The 19,116-nt window shown below is 38.0% G+C and overlaps 2 protein-coding genes and 1 long non-coding RNA gene across 7 annotated transcripts; 1 reads left to right on the top strand and 2 right to left on the bottom strand.

Annotated features, from left to right (window-relative positions):
- Nucleotides 1-4,166: 4,166 nt before the first annotated feature.
- On the top strand, nucleotides 4,167-6,417 carry LOC148846930 (ADP/ATP translocase At5g56450-like). The gene is made up of 2 exons (XM_088951604.1): nucleotides 4,167-4,838; nucleotides 5,315-6,417. The coding sequence occupies exons 1-2, from the start codon at nucleotides 4,512-4,514 to the stop codon at nucleotides 5,951-5,953; spliced, it is 966 nt and encodes a 321-aa protein (XP_088807730.1). The 5' UTR covers nucleotides 4,167-4,511; the 3' UTR covers nucleotides 5,954-6,417.
- A 1,114-nt stretch (nucleotides 6,418-7,531) lies between these two features.
- Nucleotides 7,532-13,151, bottom strand: LOC148846929 (nucleosome assembly protein 1;2-like). Of its 4 annotated transcripts, none has more exons than XM_088948887.1 (12): nucleotides 12,600-13,151; nucleotides 12,395-12,438; nucleotides 12,187-12,282; nucleotides 10,286-10,378; nucleotides 9,657-9,744; nucleotides 9,498-9,559; nucleotides 9,044-9,228; nucleotides 8,775-8,952; nucleotides 8,643-8,686; nucleotides 8,107-8,317; nucleotides 7,974-7,991; nucleotides 7,532-7,864 (listed from the first exon to the last, which is right to left on the bottom strand). In XM_088948887.1, exons 1-12 carry the CDS (start codon nucleotides 12,664-12,666, stop codon nucleotides 7,796-7,798), a joined length of 1,155 nt encoding a protein of 384 aa, XP_088805013.1. In that variant the 5' UTR covers nucleotides 12,667-13,151; the 3' UTR covers nucleotides 7,532-7,795. The 4 variants fall into 4 exon arrangements, with proteins under 4 accessions (XP_088805013.1, XP_088805015.1, XP_088805016.1 ...); XM_088948889.1 differs by having other exon boundaries at nucleotides 9,666-9,744; nucleotides 12,600-13,130; XM_088948890.1 differs by lacking the exon at nucleotides 7,974-7,991.
- A 3,438-nt stretch (nucleotides 13,152-16,589) lies between these two features.
- LOC148846928 (uncharacterized) lies at nucleotides 16,590-18,475 on the bottom strand. 2 transcript variants are annotated; one of them, XR_016100888.1, is made up of 3 exons: nucleotides 17,938-18,475; nucleotides 17,329-17,790; nucleotides 16,590-17,219 (listed from the first exon to the last, which is right to left on the bottom strand). It is a non-coding gene; the product is annotated as an uncharacterized LOC148846928 (long non-coding RNA). The 2 variants fall into 2 exon arrangements; XR_016100887.1 differs by having other exon boundaries at nucleotides 16,590-17,212.
- Between the last annotated feature and the right edge of the window lie 641 nt (nucleotides 18,476-19,116).

Below are 19,116 nucleotides of genomic sequence, written 5' to 3'. Positions count from 1 at the left end.
AATAATGCATAAATAATCTCAATTAGACTTGACAATCAGATCAATGGATTGACCCATGACCCAACCCAACCCAACCCAACCCAGTTTTTTTGGGTTGGGTCGGGTCAAGTCATTTTCACATTCAGATAACTAAATATGAGACCATAACCTTGTTCTTTCGGATTGGGTTGGGTCGAGTTGGCGAGTTGAGTCAATTTTTTGTCAGGTCTATTCTTTTCTAAAATGGTACGTTTGGTTGCTGCGATTGAGATGGAAAAATGAGAATATTTCCATTAAATTCCCATTTTCACGTCATTGTTGGTTGGGATGAGATGGGATGGGAAAACATGGGATGTTGATTCTCAAAACCAAGGACGTGGGGTATCTCTCCATTGTTGTCTTGGTTTTGGGCGAAACTCACACTACGACCACTGTCACAAACCACTATCTCTACCGTTTGTGACGGAGAGGTTTTAGGGATAGTATTTTAGGAACATATGTGGTATTTTTAAGAATGGAGGTGGAAAGGGTATTTTTGGAATTTTTCATAAATATATTACTTGCATGATATCACATGTAACGTGTAACGGATAATAACAGTAAGGGTAGAATTAGTCAATTGTCATAAACAGTAGGGGTAGTGTTAGTCAATTTTCAAACAATAAGAATACACTTAATCAATTAGCTAAACCATAATGGTAATTTAAAAAACTTACCCTTCTTTTTAACCATAAACATAGACATGAACGTGAATTCCAGCCTAAAACACTCTCACCAACTATTGGTCCCCAACAACCAAAGTTCACAGGCTGATTTGGGTCGAACCGTACCATATGATTGAAGTTCAGCTTAGGATTAGGATTGAAAGTACCAATTTGACTTAATTTAAGGTTGGATTACGGATGAGACCGGGGGCAACCCAACCCAACCGCCCAATCCATACTTGATGTAACTTACATTGTATGAATGCATACAGAATATTATATAAACATCTATTTATTAATTTATGTTTGAGACAGATATTAAAAAACAACATAATGACACAAAGAGACCATCGAGGCACAAGGAAATCCAACAAAAAACAACCAACAGCCAATCCATACTAATATCATAGGTCCCACTTCACATACATTAAATGTATGAATAAATATAAGGGAGAATTACGGTTCAGCCCAGGGTCTGGGGTGGGTGTCAGCTCGGAATTGATGTTAATTTACGGGCGGGCATTAGTGTATAGAATATGAATTTTTGACATTTTGAATGTTTATGGTTCTGCAATGGAATTCAGATATCTGCATTAGGCCTATCTGTACTTTTCTGTAATAATAAATGCATGTTTTTATGTATTTATGTATATAGTTATGTATGTATATACATTAAAGTAATTTTTTAAAACATAATAATGTTTGTTTAAAAAGTGAATTCACCTCAATCTTCTTGAGTCTAGGAAACATTTGGCAGAAATTGGGCCAACCTGAGTTCAATAGTTTGGCTTGAGTTATGATTAACCTGAACCTATTCGAGCCCAACTTGCATCACTACTTGTGAGTTGCAATCCCCTCCAAATAAACTACTTGAAGCTGCTATGAATGAAAATATATAAATACAGAGACATTCCCAATCCAAAACCGCAAGTATTTCAGTGTGAGAACCAATTTTGTGAAGAAAAAATCTACATATCTTTTGAATTTATCTCCACTACCTGCATATTCAAGCTTCATTGGAGGGTTGCAGCAGATTTACACTCAACTAGAAGGGAAGGACAGGTCTTAAATCTTAAATCTTAATATTTCACTGAAACTCCAGAGAAGTACTTAAGGTACTATTAAAAATCTACCCAATTAATTTATATTTTCGAATTGAAGAAATAGAAGAACTTATCAAACAAACGGTTTTGTGAAAATCTTTGAATGAATGCTTTGAGCCAATTTGGTCCACCAAGTGGGAGTAATCACATCGTGACATGACAGTGACAAACAACCCTATCATCTCACTTTTCACTTTTCGTATAGAATCCACTATGTATGGATAGATCAAACTAATGGATAAGTATGGACAGGCCCAATACAGATTTCTGATTTTCACTGTAGAGCTACAAACATTTAAAATGTCAAAAACACCTACTCTATACAGCAATGCCGCCTGTGAATTGGCATCAATTCTGATCTGCCACCCACCCCAATTATACTTTGAGCCTAAAAATTCTGATCCTGTACTGAATCGTCATTCACCCTAAAGTAAAGGGACACATTAGGAATTTATAAGTATATATACTTTATAAAGCAGATACTTGTCTTGATTTTAGTACAACTCATAAAAAATTAAATTTGATAATATAATCATAACTTATATCTTTACCTTTTATTTATATATGCCTTTACATTAGTATATAAAATAATACAAGAAGAACATGCATTGGTAGGCTAGGAGAGGCAGATACGGAAGTCCATTGGCATAAAGGCATAGCTTCAGTTGAGTTTTGTACCACCAAGCATGCTTTACAGTTGGCCAAACAGCATGGGATTACTCGCATCTCATAGTCGAAACTACTAACTCAATGTGTGTGCTTCACACAAGATAGTTTTAGATTATAGCATACAGTAAAAAATAAATAAATAAATAAAATAATAATAATAATATGTTTTCAAAATTTTTTGCATTTTTTATATTTTCATGTATATAAAAATAATTTTTATTTATTATATTTATTTTTGTTCGATATGATAAATATATGATATTAGATATGTGATCAAATGTTTTCTATATTTTATTATATTTTTTATGTTTTTTCTTTTTTATTTTTATTATTTAATTATGACATCAAGGGTTGACACAATTAACATAAAAGGATGAACTATTGACACACCACCAAATAGGAAAACAATTTCATTTTTGGGTTGATTTTAATTTTTATATTTTATTTCTATCAACTATAAAAACAATTCTTATTTATTACACTTATTTAACTATGACGTCCAAAATTAACACATTTAAGATAAAATGTTGAACTATTGACCTACCACCATAGGAATACAATTTCACTTTTGGGTTAATTAGTTTTCAATTTTGCATTTCATTTACATTATCAATGAAAAACATTTTTTTATCATACTTGTTTTTCTTTAATACGATTAATATAAAAATATTAGTTAATTTCTATATCTTGTCATTTTTTTTTGTTTTTATTTTTTAAATTCTATTATTATCTAACATCAATGGTTGACATGTTTGGCCCAAAAAGGTTGAACTATTGACTTGACTCACCATGAAATAGGAAAATAATTTCATTTTTGGGCTGGTTTTAAATTTTGTATTTCATTTCTAACATCAATAAAAACAATCATTATTTAGTGTACTTGTTTTTTCTTTAATATGATTAGTATAAAATATTGGAAATATGCCAATTTTACTTTAATTATTTAAATTTTATAATTTTTTATATTTATTTCTATTTTAAAAATTTTGTTATTTAAATATGATATAAAAGGTCAATACCATTTGATATGGAAGGTTGAATTGCTTGTAGGCCAGTCTGCCACCAAGATGGAAGAATGATTTTGTTTTTGGATCAATTAAAAGACATGAGTTTTATATTGTTAAAAGTATTGGATAAGATCTAATTGATAGAATTTAAAAATAACTTGAATATAAGATTCAATGAGAGAGAAATGGGATTAAATACCTTAAATATAAAACTTAATGAGTTGAAAAGTAATAGTTAATATTACATTTTTTACTCTTAGGGCCAAATTCAAAATTAAGAATATTTTAAATCTGTAATCAATGATAAAATTCAATGAAAAATGATGGGAATTAATATCTTAATTATAAAAGAATTAATGAGAGAAAATTAATGGTTTAAAACTTTAAATTATATTATGATGAGAGAGGGAGCAAATTAAAATTAAAAAGAGGGATATTTAGAGAAATATGGCCATTACTTTTAATGGTAGAATAAAATATTGGAATTTAGAGAAATCTAATTTTCAGGGAGCATATGGCGATTACATTTTCTTTGTCAAACGTCAATCATTTGCGGAATACAACGTCAATAGAATTCTTGAGTTCTCTGTTCACATGGTCAAATCCTTTAAAAGGTTGAATAATGTCTTTCCGTAGTTCGTGGGGCGCAGAAAACAAGAGTTGCGTTAAAGGAGTTGTTTATTAATAATATTCCTTTTTCCATGCATACAATGATGAAATGAAGCGCTTCTCATTAAAAAACGAAAGACGAAATGAAGGCGCCAGGGAGCAAGAAAAGGAGAGCAGAAAGAAGAAAGAAGACAACGAATAAAAATGGAAGATAAACAAATCAAACAGATGAAATGGCGTTCATTTCTCTTTCCTTCTTTGCTTCTTTCTTTCTCCCAATTACGAAACCGTGCATGAATTGAAAGGGAAAAAACAAATAATGAATTTGTAGCTCATAATTAACCGATTAATCCGTCACCAGACAATCAGAGGGAGGGAGGGAGGGAGAGAGAGAGAGAGAGCAATTCTGCAACTGGTGGGGCGCGGGGGCAACAGAAAGAATGTGGGGAGAATATGATGAAGAGAATAGAACACGACCAAGATCGTGGATATGGCTGGTTAACTTCCACAGGGATCTGATGGCGGGAGCAGTGATTGGGGGAGTTGCCCACACAATTGTGGCCCCCATCGAGAGAGCCAAGCTGTTGCTACAGACTCAGGAAAGCAACTTAGCTATCGTCGGTGGTGGCGGCCGCCGCAGGTTCAATGGAATGTTGGATTTTATCCTTCGTACCATCCGAGAGGAGGGTGTTCTTTCTCTCTGGAGGGGAAATGCCACTAGTGTCCTCCGCCACTACCCTTCTCTTGCTCTCAATTTCTCCCTCAAGGTTCACTCTCATTTCTTCTTTCTCCTTTATTATTTGCCTTCTCTATGGATTATTTCACCGTCGCACGTACTGGGTCCTGTTTTTCTTCGTATATATGTTAAATCAATGGCCATCGTCTCTGTATTCATTTCATGCATACCCCAATATGGAGAACCTCCTGCTCCTGCACTGCATTGTAGTTTTAATAAGACGTTCATATCTGTTCTCTTGCTGCACATTCGCCATGATTGAATTGAGAATTGTGGTATCCTTTTGTTCTGCTAGCTGGATCCCAGCTTTTATATGGGTTTATTCTTCTGTCAAGGAATTAATGCTATTGATATTTAAGTTTCCATACTTCTGATAACAAAAAAGAATGATGTGCCATTGCCAGGAAACTGAGATGCCTGGTGATGAAGGCAATTCATGAAAAGAAAAACATTGTATGTTAACATAAGAAACATTCTTAAATCTTAACCAAGCATCGTCCTGTTCAGGATCTGTACAGAAACATGTTGAGGTGCCGCAGATCTCAAGAAAGCCCATTCATTTCCGGTGCCCTTGACAACTTCATAGCAGGAGCTGCAGCTGGTTGTACAACATTGGTTATCATCTACCCACTTGAAATCGCTCACACACGCCTGGCAGCAGATATTGGGACAACAGAGGCTCGTCAATTCAGGGGCATCATCGACTTACTGGGTACCATTCGCAGGAAAAATGGTATCAGGGGAATCTACAGAGGCCTCCCTGCTTCTCTACATGGGATGATTGTCCACCGTGGCCTTTACTTTGGGGGGTTTGATACATTGAAGGAGATCATGTCAGAAGAATCAAAACAAGTCGCACTGTGGAAACGGTGGTTGGTAGCACAAGCGGTTACAACCTCGGCAGGCTTAGTGTCTTACCCATTTGATACTGTACGGAGGCGGATGATGATCCAGTCTGGTTTGGAGCAGCCAACGTACCATAGTACCCTGGACTGCTGGAGAAAGATTTACAGGGCAGAAGGGTTAGCTTCCTTCTACCGCGGTGCACTCTCAAACATGTTTAGGAGCACTGGTGCTGCTGCAGTCCTGGTTTTATACGATGAGATCAAGAAATTCATGAATTACGGCAGGTTATATAACACATGAAGAAGAAGAAGAAGAAGAAGATCCTTGATTGTATTATGTATATCTTCGAAGCTAGCAGCACTATGACTATCCATAAAATAAATATAGACACGGCCCATTCCACATTCCAAAAGGTTTGCTAAACTAAATTAGATATAAGAGAGGGGATGCAAAATAGTTGAGATTGAGAAGGTTTCGTTTTCAAGCTCCATGGCGATTTCTTCATAATGCCCTTTTGAACCAAATGAAATGAAAGAGCAGGATAGTTGTTTGAGGAGTTGGTCCATGTGAAATTTGTTTTCCATAATCATCATTGAAGAATGTAAAGCATGTACGAAGTCGATAGCAGATAACTTCTTATAGCAATTTCAGCACTGTATGTTAGATATTCATTATTCAGAAGTTTTAGGGAAACAGTTTTTTCAGGTCCAGAAAAGGGACCAAAAATGTTGGATTTGTAGTGCTCTTTTCTACTTGAATTCCATGTTGCCTGGTACGCAAAATAAACATTAGGTAAATGGTGGATGTGGATCTAGTGAAATAGTCTGTCAAGTCCATAAACATTCTCAGAATGACAGATGAACAGTCTGTATACTACCACCCCACGACCCACTCTTACAGCTTCTGAGTTCACACAGAACACAGGCTGGATGCATCCAATAAGCTATTTTTCCTGTAATTTTAGACTAAAGAGGACTCATTTATATATGAAATTCGAATGCCTGCCATGTTAAATTGTGCGTGGAGTTTTTCCCCTGCCAAATAACAATGATTCCGTTCGGGTGATTGATCTCGAGTATGCTGTGCGAAGAATATACCGACAACATGCTTTCTTTTGGGGTCATAAAAATGGACATTTTCAATTGGATGCACAAACATCGGTACCTAACCTTGAGACTTCTGGTGCAAAATAGCGTCTAGTCTGTGTCTGCATTGTTGGGACTTGGCAATTTTATATTGTTTCCAAAGTTACCAATGAAATCAGGATCTGAGTTATGATTTATGACTGCCCTTTATCTACACCTGATCCTGGCTATTCTAATTAACGATTTTTTATTTCTTTTTTTCTGGTTGCAAGGTCTTTTGTACTCGTACATTTTCATAAACCCCCGTGTCTCCCAACTCACAAGTCTTTTTTTAGTAAGGTTTAGCTTAACACTTTTAGTTGTAACCATTAAAAGTGCGACCACCAGCATCCATAAGACGCGTAATCTAGTTTAGTGATTAATTTTTTGAGATGTATGATAAAAAACTGGCGCATCCAAAGCTTTCCACAATAGCAAACTTGATACTTGCCAACTTAAAAAATGCCCACAACTAGCACTTTGGAATGACAGAAATCTTTTACAAAGTACTTGAATGCGTATGTCAAAACGCATTAATGAAAGTGAAGCTCTTCAATAACTACCAACATGATTAAGCCCTTCTTCATTTTTCCTGTTATCTAATTAGCCGTCCATATATCAGGGTCAACTACTCAGATTTGTAGAACCACCAAAACCCTCAGTCAAGTTAGTTCTCATTGGAAAAACAAAACAACTTTCCGACGAACAAAAAGAATATGAAAGAAAGCTTGGGGAAGATATTATGTCAAAGCACTTGATCAAAACATAAATCTACTAAAATTAGTTCATGTAAAGTCCACAAGGCAGGGCAACCAGAAGAAACCCGCAAGGCATAAACAAATTATAACCACGACCACATCCCCAACCCTACTTAAAAAAAAAGGACGCTAAAAATAATAATTGTAAAAAAAAAAAAAAAAAACAGAAAATCAACACCCCAAAACTTTCCTTCCCCACTCTCACTCGTTTAAACGACCCAGAGACAGTTTACATGTGCTCTTGTCTGGCAATCAAACACCTATTGCTGCTTACACTCTGGAGGCCGTTCACCCTGCTGCCCTTCCCCAGTTTGGGCCCTTCCGCTTTTCTGCAGTTCAGAGCATTGAAGTGGACGATAAGATATAGCCAAAACCTAACTAGCAAATTGGACAAATCAAATATTTATATAGTTGTATGCATCCAAAACACCATCTTACCTTGGATCCAGCAGACGCCTAAAGCAACAGTTCAAAATGGAAAGGGATCAGAATTTTGTAAGATTAACAATCTGAAAATGCAGGGAAAAAAGCACAATAGAAACTAGTAACACAAGGTTTGTCCTGTCCATACCTTCTTCCTGCCCTTCCCTTCATCTTCATCATCGTCATCCTCGTCATCATCTTCATCATCCTCATCATCATCTTCGTCTTCATCTTCTTCACCATCTTCATCCTCATACTCATCATCTCCTTCTATGTCATCTTCAAACTCATCCCCCTGAACAGCCTCTCCCGTAAACCACGAAACAGCATGTGGGATAATTTTATCTCGAATTGTAGATCTAAAAAGGATCCAAGCTTCAGCTCATTTTTTCAAGTAAATGTACAGGATCTTTATGGAATTTTGATGGAACATCCCCCTTCTCTGGCTGAGATGTCTAATCAACCAGAACCAATAAGGTACACAAGATGCACAACTATCACGATAAAAGTTCATAGAAGTGCCTATCAAGTAACATTCTATTAGGCCTAATTTTACTTTAACAAGGAAAGTATATGACATTTGATTCTCAGATCCCTCTGCATAACTAAATCAGGAAAAATTCAAGTTGGAAAAAGTGAAGCTGTTCCTATAATTTAATGCAAGAAAATATTACATTAACCTACCCAATATCATAATCTTGTTCCATTTGACTCTGAAGTTCTTCAGCCTGCCAAAACATTAAAAAAAAAAACAAAGAATAACAGTTCAGATAACACATCTACAATGCTCATAAGATGTAATGTAGTTGAACTTACAGTATCTTCATCTATATCATCATCATTCTCAGGAACTTGTGGTGGATCAAAGAAATTGAAGAAACTTTCACACTTTTCAGTCTTTGTGATAGGCTTTGCGTTCTTTGATCCCTTTTTTGGCTTCTTCTTCAAGAGCTTTTGGGTCAAGCTTTTCCCTGGATACCATTCAATCTCCGTGCTACAAAAAAGTTATATATGTTGGCAAGAGCTGCAATTAAAGAACTGACACAATAACCACCAAAAAAAGGTACAGTAAAAGGCAATTTTACCCAATTGCTTTCTCTAGGATAGGCTCATCCTCCTCAATCATATGATAAGTTTTTGTCAAAACAGAGTTTTTGAAATAAGGATTAGTATCAAAAAAGAATTCCAGCTTGAACCCCTTTGGATTATCAATCCTACACCACTTGATGTCTTTGAGATACTTGAGTGCCCCTTCATCACGCTCTGAAATCTGAACTCCCAAAAAATGCAAAAAAAAAAAAAAAGTCAATCACTTCAGAAACAACCAACAAGGAAAACAGACCGGATCTGCTCCTCACACCTGGCGCCTCACAGGCGCCTCACACGTACATCCTATCATGCATTGGGAACATCTCCCATACTTATTGGTTATCATTCACGGGAGATGTTCCCAATGTATGATGGATGTGCCTGTGAGGTGCCCATTTGTGAGGAGAAGATCCCATCACCAAGGAAAATTTGTAAACAATGTTCCCTTACCTCCTCTGCCAGAATTTCATTGGTCTTCATGGCAGTGAGCCAGAAATTAGGAACTCCCTTCTCTGCTCGAGTGCACAAGTGAATGATCAGACATGGCAGACAAAAATCAAACAAATTTAAAAACTAATAAAAGCAACCAGATTTGCTCTCATCAGGCACCTTCTGCACCTTTGTCCTCTTCTTGATCTGCTGCAGCTTCATTTGTAACACCTTCTACTTCAACCACACCATTGACAATGTCATATCGCTGTAATGTGACAAAAAATAGAAAGTCAATGTTACCATCGACACAAGCAGCCCAATGGTACTAACCCTGAGCATATTATAGATGAAAACAGAAGATTTATCGCAAATCATCTCAAGAAAGGGGTGGTAGTGCCCTCCTACAAGAACAAGCTGTGATGTTCTGCTAACACCTTTATTACCCTTTACATACTTCAAAATAGATATCATGTCCATGTCAAAAGCTCCAAACTAAGATACCTGGATATTTGTACAAAGGTGTCATATCATGTAGGTTACTACTGCAAATTTTGTATCTAATGGCATATCCAGCCATGTCATTGCTGTATCCGGGTAACATAGACAAGTTTTAGTGTAATCCATTTCTGACCCATTATACAGAAAATGCATGGATAACACATGCTAGCTTTCTATGGTAGAATGTATCTTTATACAAGATTGGATGTATCAGAGCCATGCCAATAGTTGTCTGACATACGCAATATCTGTATACTCTTCTTCCTCTTGAATTTATTAAAACAGAAAAGAAAAACTGGGAACTCTACCTTGTTGTAAAGTGGCTCATATAGTTTCTGATATTTAGCTTCAAGTGCTGCTCTCTCCTCGAAGAATTTTGCCTCCATTTCATCATGTTGACCCTGCAATTAGGGAAGGCATTTGAAGGATGCACAACTAAAAACTTAACTGCAGGGGAAAAAAAGGCCACTTGCTTCATTGTATTGCTTGACTGCAAAAGGTCATGCAAGAACAAGCCAACAGCCAAGCAAGAGGGTAGAGAACAAAAAATGTTCTTGACATTAAAGCCTTTTGAAATATCAACAGTGATTCACATTATTCAACCTAATGAAACCAATAATAAAAAATATAATGTGAATGGATGGAAACCAAAAGGAATCTTTCACTACATTGGATCATGAAAAGAAACAAAATCCGAATGATAATTGAGAACCACTAAGAACAGAAGTACATAAGGCATAAACATATATTCATGAAATCATATTTGCAAACAACACAATAACTTTCATATGAAGGATACCAAGGAAATTTGATGTATCAATGCAGGGCAAAAACACAAATAGAATAAGGATGGAGAACACACATTGAACTTCACTATTCCCCACTCTTGCCAACTGCAAAAGAGAATTATCCCTATGTTGAAAAAGAAAGAAATAAATTACAAAAAGAGGAAATGTAGTAGCTTTAAGTTTGGCTCCAAAACAACCTGGTTGGAAATTTTTGGAGAACAACTAGATTTTACAAGCTGGGAGCTTGCAATCACTAACAGAAAGGGGCAAGAGACAGTGAACCTTATTCAAATAGATATTCTATCTAGATGCAGAAAAGTGAAAGTGTTAAAAAAACAGATCAACTAGTTACTGAATCCTAAAGGCTAATCAAGGTTCTAAATGTTGATACAGATCAATATTCAATCCTGTTCAGGGGGAGGGCGGTATAAGGCTTGTCTACAACCTGTAACAGGTCAAACCCCGAAAGAATCCATATAACGGTGTATCAGTGGATCACCAATACAATACATATGGGCCGACATGTTGCAAAGTTTTGATCCTTGAGGCTAATTATCAGTTTGGCATGGAAAACCTATGCTACCGTGGTTGTAGTAAAGTTTCATATCCAGTACCATGCGTTTCATTGCATACTTGTTGTCTTTGTTAGGATTGAACATATCCTTGAGCTTCAGATCATTACTGGTCTACTAGGACATGTCCCTGCACAGACATCAAGGTCTCAACCAGGGAGCAGAAATGGCTAGTGAACATATCCTTGAACTTCATATCCAGTACCATGTGTTTCATTGCATACTTGTTGTCTTTGTTGGGATTGAACATATCCATGAGCTTCAGAACATTACTGGTCTAATAGGACGTGTCCCCGCATAGACTAGTCAAGGTCTCAGCCAGGGGGCAGAAATGGCTAGTGAACCATTGGCCACTTTGGTTAGTTATGTATGGTCAGTATGAAGTATAAGATCCAACCATAAAAACTGAAAAGAAATAATGCCACGTATGAAAATTCATTTGTCATGAGAAATTCATTCTTATCATCTCAAAATAAGAGTGTATCTAATTTCGTGATACATAGGTTCGGAACAAACAGGACAAACACCGAGTTATACATCATTGTAACCATTCAAGCATAGGATCATGACAGAATGCAGGACAAGTATGATCATAATTCAGAATCGGCAATTACAACATTCTAGGACAACACAATAATGCAGGTCAATAGCAATAAGAGACCGTAAGACTATTAAAATAATCATATAAAATCCAACAGTTTCGCATCCACGGCTCATAAATCATACTGATAACAAATATAAGCTCTAATAGAATATAACCAAAATGAGAAACCAAGATAGAAAGTTATACTCTTAGAAGGGATTTTCATTCCATTGGCAATAATTATTCGAGTTAAAGGGAACACAAACCTGGAGCTCTCTGAGGACCTCGACACGCTTCCTGACCCTTGTTGATAGAGACTCGAGCACATCGGAGTGCTGTCCCGCCAAATGCTGAAGCTTGTTCTGCACAACAACCCAAACCGCAATAAACACTAGCAGGTCAGCCAAACGCGGCCCTAAAATTCGATAACAGGAATCCTACTATAGCATCTAAGAGTCGATGGCTACCACTCACCTTGAGGGCATTAACAAGACCTGCTCGATCCTCGGCGCTAAGAGCTACACGCGAGAATGGAACAGAGAGCCATTAGGGTTTTGAAAACACAGAAGAAAGATAGATATATGTGTGGATAATAGAAAAATACGGATAGAGAGAATAAAGACACCCAGAGAGAGAGAGAGAAAGTGGGGGATTAGGGTTTAAGTCAGTTTTGTTTTACCAACAGGGACACCAGGAAGAGTAGCACCGAGATCAGCCATGTTGAAGTGATCCTTGTTATTACTCATTGAACTCGAACGCGAATACGTGAATAGAAAACCCTAGAGGTCGGCCGGGCACAAAAGGATCGAAAACCCTAGGAACCAGAATACAGTAGTACCAGTAACAGTACTGGAAAGAGGGAAAAGATAGAGGGATAGAGAGAGTGGGGGGTTTGAGAGGAAAATTAAAAAGAAGTGTAAAAAAACGTAGAAGCGAAGAGACGGGAGGAGGGGAAGGACCGAAGAAAGCTTCCCTATAAAATCCCCTCTCTCTCTTGCCCAAAAACCTAACAACTCATCCCTTTTTATATGCGTACCATATACGCTAATAAGTTGCTACCCCGCCTTGCTTGGGAGAATCAGGACCTACCGTTGCTTGGGTCCTACCTAACTTCTAAAAATCAGAACCATCAGCTGCGAACACATTTTGACCGTCTGAACATACATAATGATATAGCAGTCAGATTAGCATTTATTCGGTTCCCGTCTCCCCGATTCCCGAATGTTGGAACTTGGAATTGACCTCCTCCTCCTCCTCTAGTCCTCTGGTCTGCTGTGTCTTTTGGCACGTGTGATGCATGATCGTAAGATAAAGAACAATGTGATTAATAGCAGAGGTAAGGCGTCATTTGGGCTGTGTTTGGAAGCGATGTAAGTAAAACGTCATTTGGCAATAATGCAATTTTCTAAAAAACACTTTATTTGGTTATTTTTCAAACACATATAAGTGATTATTGATGTGGTTCCTGACTAAATAGATGGTAAGTGATTACAAATAAGCACTATCAAAAGGGGGGCTAAGTAACAATATCCCTCCTCTCCAATCGCACATGGAGAAACATGTTTCTGGGTTAGGGACTTTAGGGTTAGATGTTGTTGGTTTATAGATAGATTTGTCTTGTTGGATTGCAATTTGGGCGGGCCAATTCGTGCCCGGCCCAATCTTTGTTTTGGATTGAGTTTAGCTTATTCATTGGGCCTGTACCTGATATACGTTCCTGTGGCCTAATTCCAGCTTGGATCAGGGTTGAAATGGGGTTGGGCTTAATGCTATTAATTTAAAAATTGAAAAAAAAAAACCTTAAAAAGGAAAGGAAAACAACGATAAATTCTTCCACCTCGACAAAAGGAAAAAAAATATTTTTTATTTGTTGACCAAATATTACTAAAAAAGCACTAATGCTCTTACACCGAGGAACAAAGCTGTATTTCTTTTATTTAAAAGTAAAAAATAAACATCCCAATCACGTTGGGTGATAGCTGTTTAATTCATAGATAATTATATGTTAATTTTTACTGGTGGCAATTATATATTAAATTAAAGAATTCAAAAAAGGTGTAGGATTTACAAGTGAAACTTATAATTTTTAGCAATTGCTCCAACTTGTAATGGGGCTTATCTAGTAGGGGATGAATTTGGGAATAAGTGCTTTAAAGGTGAACTATATAACTGTATATACACTCAGTCAAGGTGGGCCGTGACTGGGCCTAGAATTGGCTCAGTTTAGTGGGTATGACAACTCCTAGCGGTAGCAAGGAAAACGGAGAAGGAAAAGCCAAACTCATGGCATCGGTATAAAATGGACAAACTGGGGTGGAACGTGGGCGGATCGGTTGAAGCCGCCCACAAGGCCACAACCGGGGTATAATTTGCAACTCCGAGGTAGCCCAGGAGAACTTACCAACCAACTGATTAGCACCACGAAACTCCTGGGTATAATTTGTAAAGATCCGGTTTTAATTTCTTTTCGAAGCCGACTCCGTTTGAATTTGAGTTGCCAGTTGCCGTAGGAGAATGCAGTGATGCATGATACAATTGATGATTTTTCGTTGACGCTACGTGAATTTTTCCAGTGCGTATACAAGTGAAAACAATGATAGTTTCTTGGAAGATCATGGAGAAGGTTAATCGGAAGAGGAAGGAGAGATTTGGATATTGACTATTGAGAGAAGGAATAGAGATTGAGAAATGGGTTTGGATTAATGATGGGTAAGGTACGTTTAATCAGCCTCCGTGTACATTACAAGGTTGGTTCAATCCAACCCAATCCAATTTCATTCCATTACAAATGGATCAGGTCAATACAATTCAAATAAATACTTTTGGACTGGTCCAATTTAATATGTCTCACTCACTGGGATTCAATCCAAATCGAACTGATTTTGATTAGGATAGGGTCCAAGGTCTGATCCAATCCATTCATTTATTTGCGAATATCAATCCTACCCAAATAATAAAAAATTATGTATGTCTCAGGATGCGAAATATGATATGGCCATATCAAATCAAATTCTTTATGTCTCAGGATGCGATATACATTTTACATAGAGTTATAACATTATAACTGGAAAGCAAATTCATCATTGGGCGAAAGAATAGCAGAAGGAAGAAGGAAGCTTTAATCTTTAATTAACAAAAGTTAATTATTACGGTAAATTAATAATTCAATTTCCCTACTAGGCATTGACAAGCTTCTCATAATTTCTAATTCTGAGATCGATAAAAGTACCAAAAGAAAGAGAGGGATTGAATTTGATCTTTCATCAAGGGAAGTCAGCTGAGTGGGTTATATACTTATTCCCCACATCTATCTCCCTGTCTATCTGCCTCTTCAAGGTTCTTCGGATCTTTAAATCTGTTTTTTGTTTGAAATAATCCAAAAATTTATATTATCAAGAGTTTAAATCTGCGCCCCACAACGTGTATTGAGAACATCTCCTGATGATAGTATCAGAATCAATGACATCATAACCAGAAAATGTTCTCAATACATGACGAAAATGTACTGTGGGGCACTCCCTTGTGGGGCGCAAATCTGAACCCCCTTACCAACTTATTAGCCAAATTGCACCTTCAGCTTCAAGCTAATTTTGTATTCATTTCTATGAAATATTCCTTGGATCTCCTTGGCCCTCGCTCAACTCCGATCCTGGACTCCTGACTTACTCCAATCGGCAATCGCCAAACCTGATATTCAGTCTAGAGTTGAGACTCCAGAGTGTAGAATCAGGGAGGAGTTGCAATCACCATTATTAGTGAAACCGTGGAAAGGGAGAAACGCTCTACTCCATTGCTGTACCGCTGTTTGTATTCCGATCCTTCCAGGTTGAATTGGAATACATTTGAGAGAAATACTCGAGATTCGCACAAATCCCTTCTGATTGTAAATCCGACAATGTGAGAGATTCATCAATTGATTTAGATCCAACTGCTTAACAGAGAAACACACCTTCATTCTTTAGAGTGGAGGAGGGAGAGAGAGAGAAGGCACCTGCAGGGAATGACGGTGGTTGCACTAGTAGCAATGGCAACATGCATTTTGTGGGGTTTGGGAAGGCTTTATTTTATTTGATTTTGTTGGTTGTTACTTTGTTTGATTTGATGGGAAGAAGATGAAATATCTTAGAGCATTTTGGTCAGCCAACAAAGTTATTGTGTCTCTACTCTATAGTCTCTAGTCTCTACTAAAAGACGAATTTAAGCATTATTGGATAATCTTTACAGCATGACAATGAACATGGATAGGATTAGCCTCTGTACTAGGCTTTATCACATTCTACTTATCCACTTCTGATATTCAACAACAATAATTAGAATTGCTTGATAACAAATAAAACAAAAAAAAAAAACATTTGATTTCATTTGAAAATTTGGATCAAATACAGATGTCTTTTATATTTATTCATCCTATCCAAGCTTTGTCAAGTGGAATATGAATCTGTTGAAAATTTGGATTCCCTCTGCTTTTCTCTATGCCATCCGTCAAAAGAAAAAAAAAAGGCACTGATTTCTTTCTTTTTCCCTTTTCTATAATTTCTTTTTTCTTTGTTTTGTTTCTTGTTTGTTTCAGTTTTGCCGCAAATGCTCATTCTCTTAATTCGCTTCAAATTTCTTTCATGCCTTTTTGATGTAAAGAATTGGGTGGAATTAATAGAAGGTATCAGAATAAAAAAATGGGGGGGCTTTGATTTGAATAGGCAGCCGTATACATATTCCAGGGGCTGTGGCCTGCCCACTGAATGGATAGAAGACAAAGAATAGAGGAATCCATGAACATGGGTTGAAAATTCTAACAGAGGTCCCTTAAATCTCACTGTTGCACTACTCTTACAGCAGGGTCTTATATATTTAAAATGGGCACAGTTTTCTGAGCTACAGATGACCTGTGATAAGCCCAGCCCACTACTATTTATTATGGATTGTGGTCTGTGGAATGTGGATACTACTAAGTAGAAGTAGAACATACAACCTTTAGTGGGTGGACTATCAAGCGAAGTTATCACTCCCTTGATTTGGAGGTCCAACTGTCCACTCAGCCCGAATCCAATCTTGGAGATGGCACTGGCCGTTTCCCTTTTTCATTTTTAATTTTTTATTACCAAAAAAATAAAAACAAATGAACGAACGTGTGGAGAATGCAGATTCCTTGCCCTTGAGCAATAAAAATCAATCCATGGAGTCCTAAGAGAAACACGGTTGTCAGAAGCGGTTCCACAAAGGGTGGTGCATGTTCGACACGTGTGCTCGTCCAAGATGCCGATTACTCGTTAAACTCAAGACCGTCCATGTAGCCTGTACTCTTTGGCGATAAAATAATTAAATATGATCCTATTATCCACATTAGAAGGATTAATAAATAAATACAATATATTAAGCTTTAGAGGTAAAAAAGGAAAGGTGACACGCACTTGGGCTGAGGATGATGATGGACTGGATGGGCTGTCCCTTCAAAGTTCTAACCCAAACGACATGACATGACGTGGAGCCCCGTTTATCAGTCTTCAGTCTTCACAGTTATCTCCTTCCCTTACTACTTTCTTTCTTCTTCTTCTTGATTTCCTTTCCTTGACATAGAAAAGAAGAGGTTTTAGCTTACTTTTACTTGAGAAAAGCAAATGGGACTCTGAGTTTTCTTCTCAACAGTGTTTGGGGTGTGGCATGCCGGTTGTCTGCAACTGCAAGGTGTCACTCATGCAAAAGAAACAACCCCAATCAAATGTCCCTCTCTTGGTTTCTTCACATCAGTCCAGTCTCCAGTCTCCAATCTCCATGGCTAGAGATGGTGTGGTCGGTCTGTGGTGGGTGGGTCTCTCATTATTCTACCAAAAGCTCGATCTTGTTTCTTCTTCATCTAGTATTTACATCGATCTCTGAAACGCACCAGAAAAGGGAAATTGAGAGAACAAAAAGAAAGAGAAAGCAAGATCAGAAGTGAGAAGAGGGTATGTAAGAAGAAAATTCCTAATAATTGATTTTGTTCAAATTACAAATGATGATGATGATGATAGCAAAATTACAATATGATCAAGTTGGTGGTCATCAGATTCAGACCCAAAGGGCTCCAACTTCTCTGAGCTTGGGCACAAGATGCCCGCTCAGATGTAGGCCCATCAGACTCTCCAGACCTCCCACGCGCTTTCCACCGATGAAAACTGCCGGGGCACCACCACCGCCACCGCCGGTTTCCCCGTCGCTGGTGCTATAGAGAGCAGCCAGCACACCCAACTCCCCCTCGTCCAATTCGATCACGGTTGGGTGCACCCCAATGGTCGAAAGTAGCTTCTTCATCACATGGCACATGTAGCACGATGACCTGCTGAATATGATCACTGGATTCTCCGATACCAGCCGTTCGATCCTCTTCTCCACCGATTCCGTTCCATCGATCGACAACGGTCCTTTTGTCGCTGTTGCCGTCGCCGTTAAATCCAGCTTCACTCCTCCGCCAGATAACTGACGGAAACGTCGTACACCTTGCATCGCTCGTTGCAACGCCGGAGAGAGAGAGAGAGAGAGAGAGAGAGAGAGCAAAGCCTTTTGTCAACGAGGCAGCAAGTGGGCTTGAGGGGGGAGATATATAAAAAAAAAAACAAAGGAGAATCGATTGAATGCATCTAATGCAAGATGATGCAAAAGCAAAGATCTCAGGGTGGACCCACTTGGCTTCCGTCTCTCTGTTCGATCTCTAGCCGTTGGCGTCATCAATGGAATCAACAATGTGAATAAGAAGGGGGTAGTCAAATCATTTAATTCGCGAATCGCGATGGCATCAACGACGTATTCTAATCTCTACCGGGGAAGTTGGGACGAGGTAGTCACATGGGCGTCGACGTCAGCACCACGTCCCATGAGGACGGTTGTGCCGAACGATGACGCCAGCGTTTTCTGGCAATAGGAGATGGTGGCGTCAGCTTTAATAGCTGGTGGTGGACGTGCAACAGCAACACGGTTAGAGTGAAGTGAGACTAGCGGACCTCATCATCGGAGCAAAGTCCGCCCACCTCCACTCCTCTTCATCCCAACGTTTCCATGGACACGTGGCGTCATCCCTTATCGCTTTCAGTATCTTCGAATTTACTTTCCTTGAGGCAAGGAAGGGGAGACAATGAAATAAAGAGGCCACTTGGGTTCATTCTTTATTGCACGTGAGAAGCCCTGTAGCCTACTCCACTCTGACACGTGTCGGTACTATGCTC

Source organism: Nelumbo lutea, chromosome 6 (assembly GCF_056320005.1).
Source record: "Nelumbo lutea isolate HS-2025 chromosome 6, American lotus-T2T, whole genome shotgun sequence".
Taxonomy (NCBI): Eukaryota; Viridiplantae; Streptophyta; class Magnoliopsida; order Proteales; family Nelumbonaceae; genus Nelumbo; species Nelumbo lutea.
Note: the sequence above shows the minus strand (reverse complement) of the source record. Positions and strands in the feature narration are given on the sequence as shown.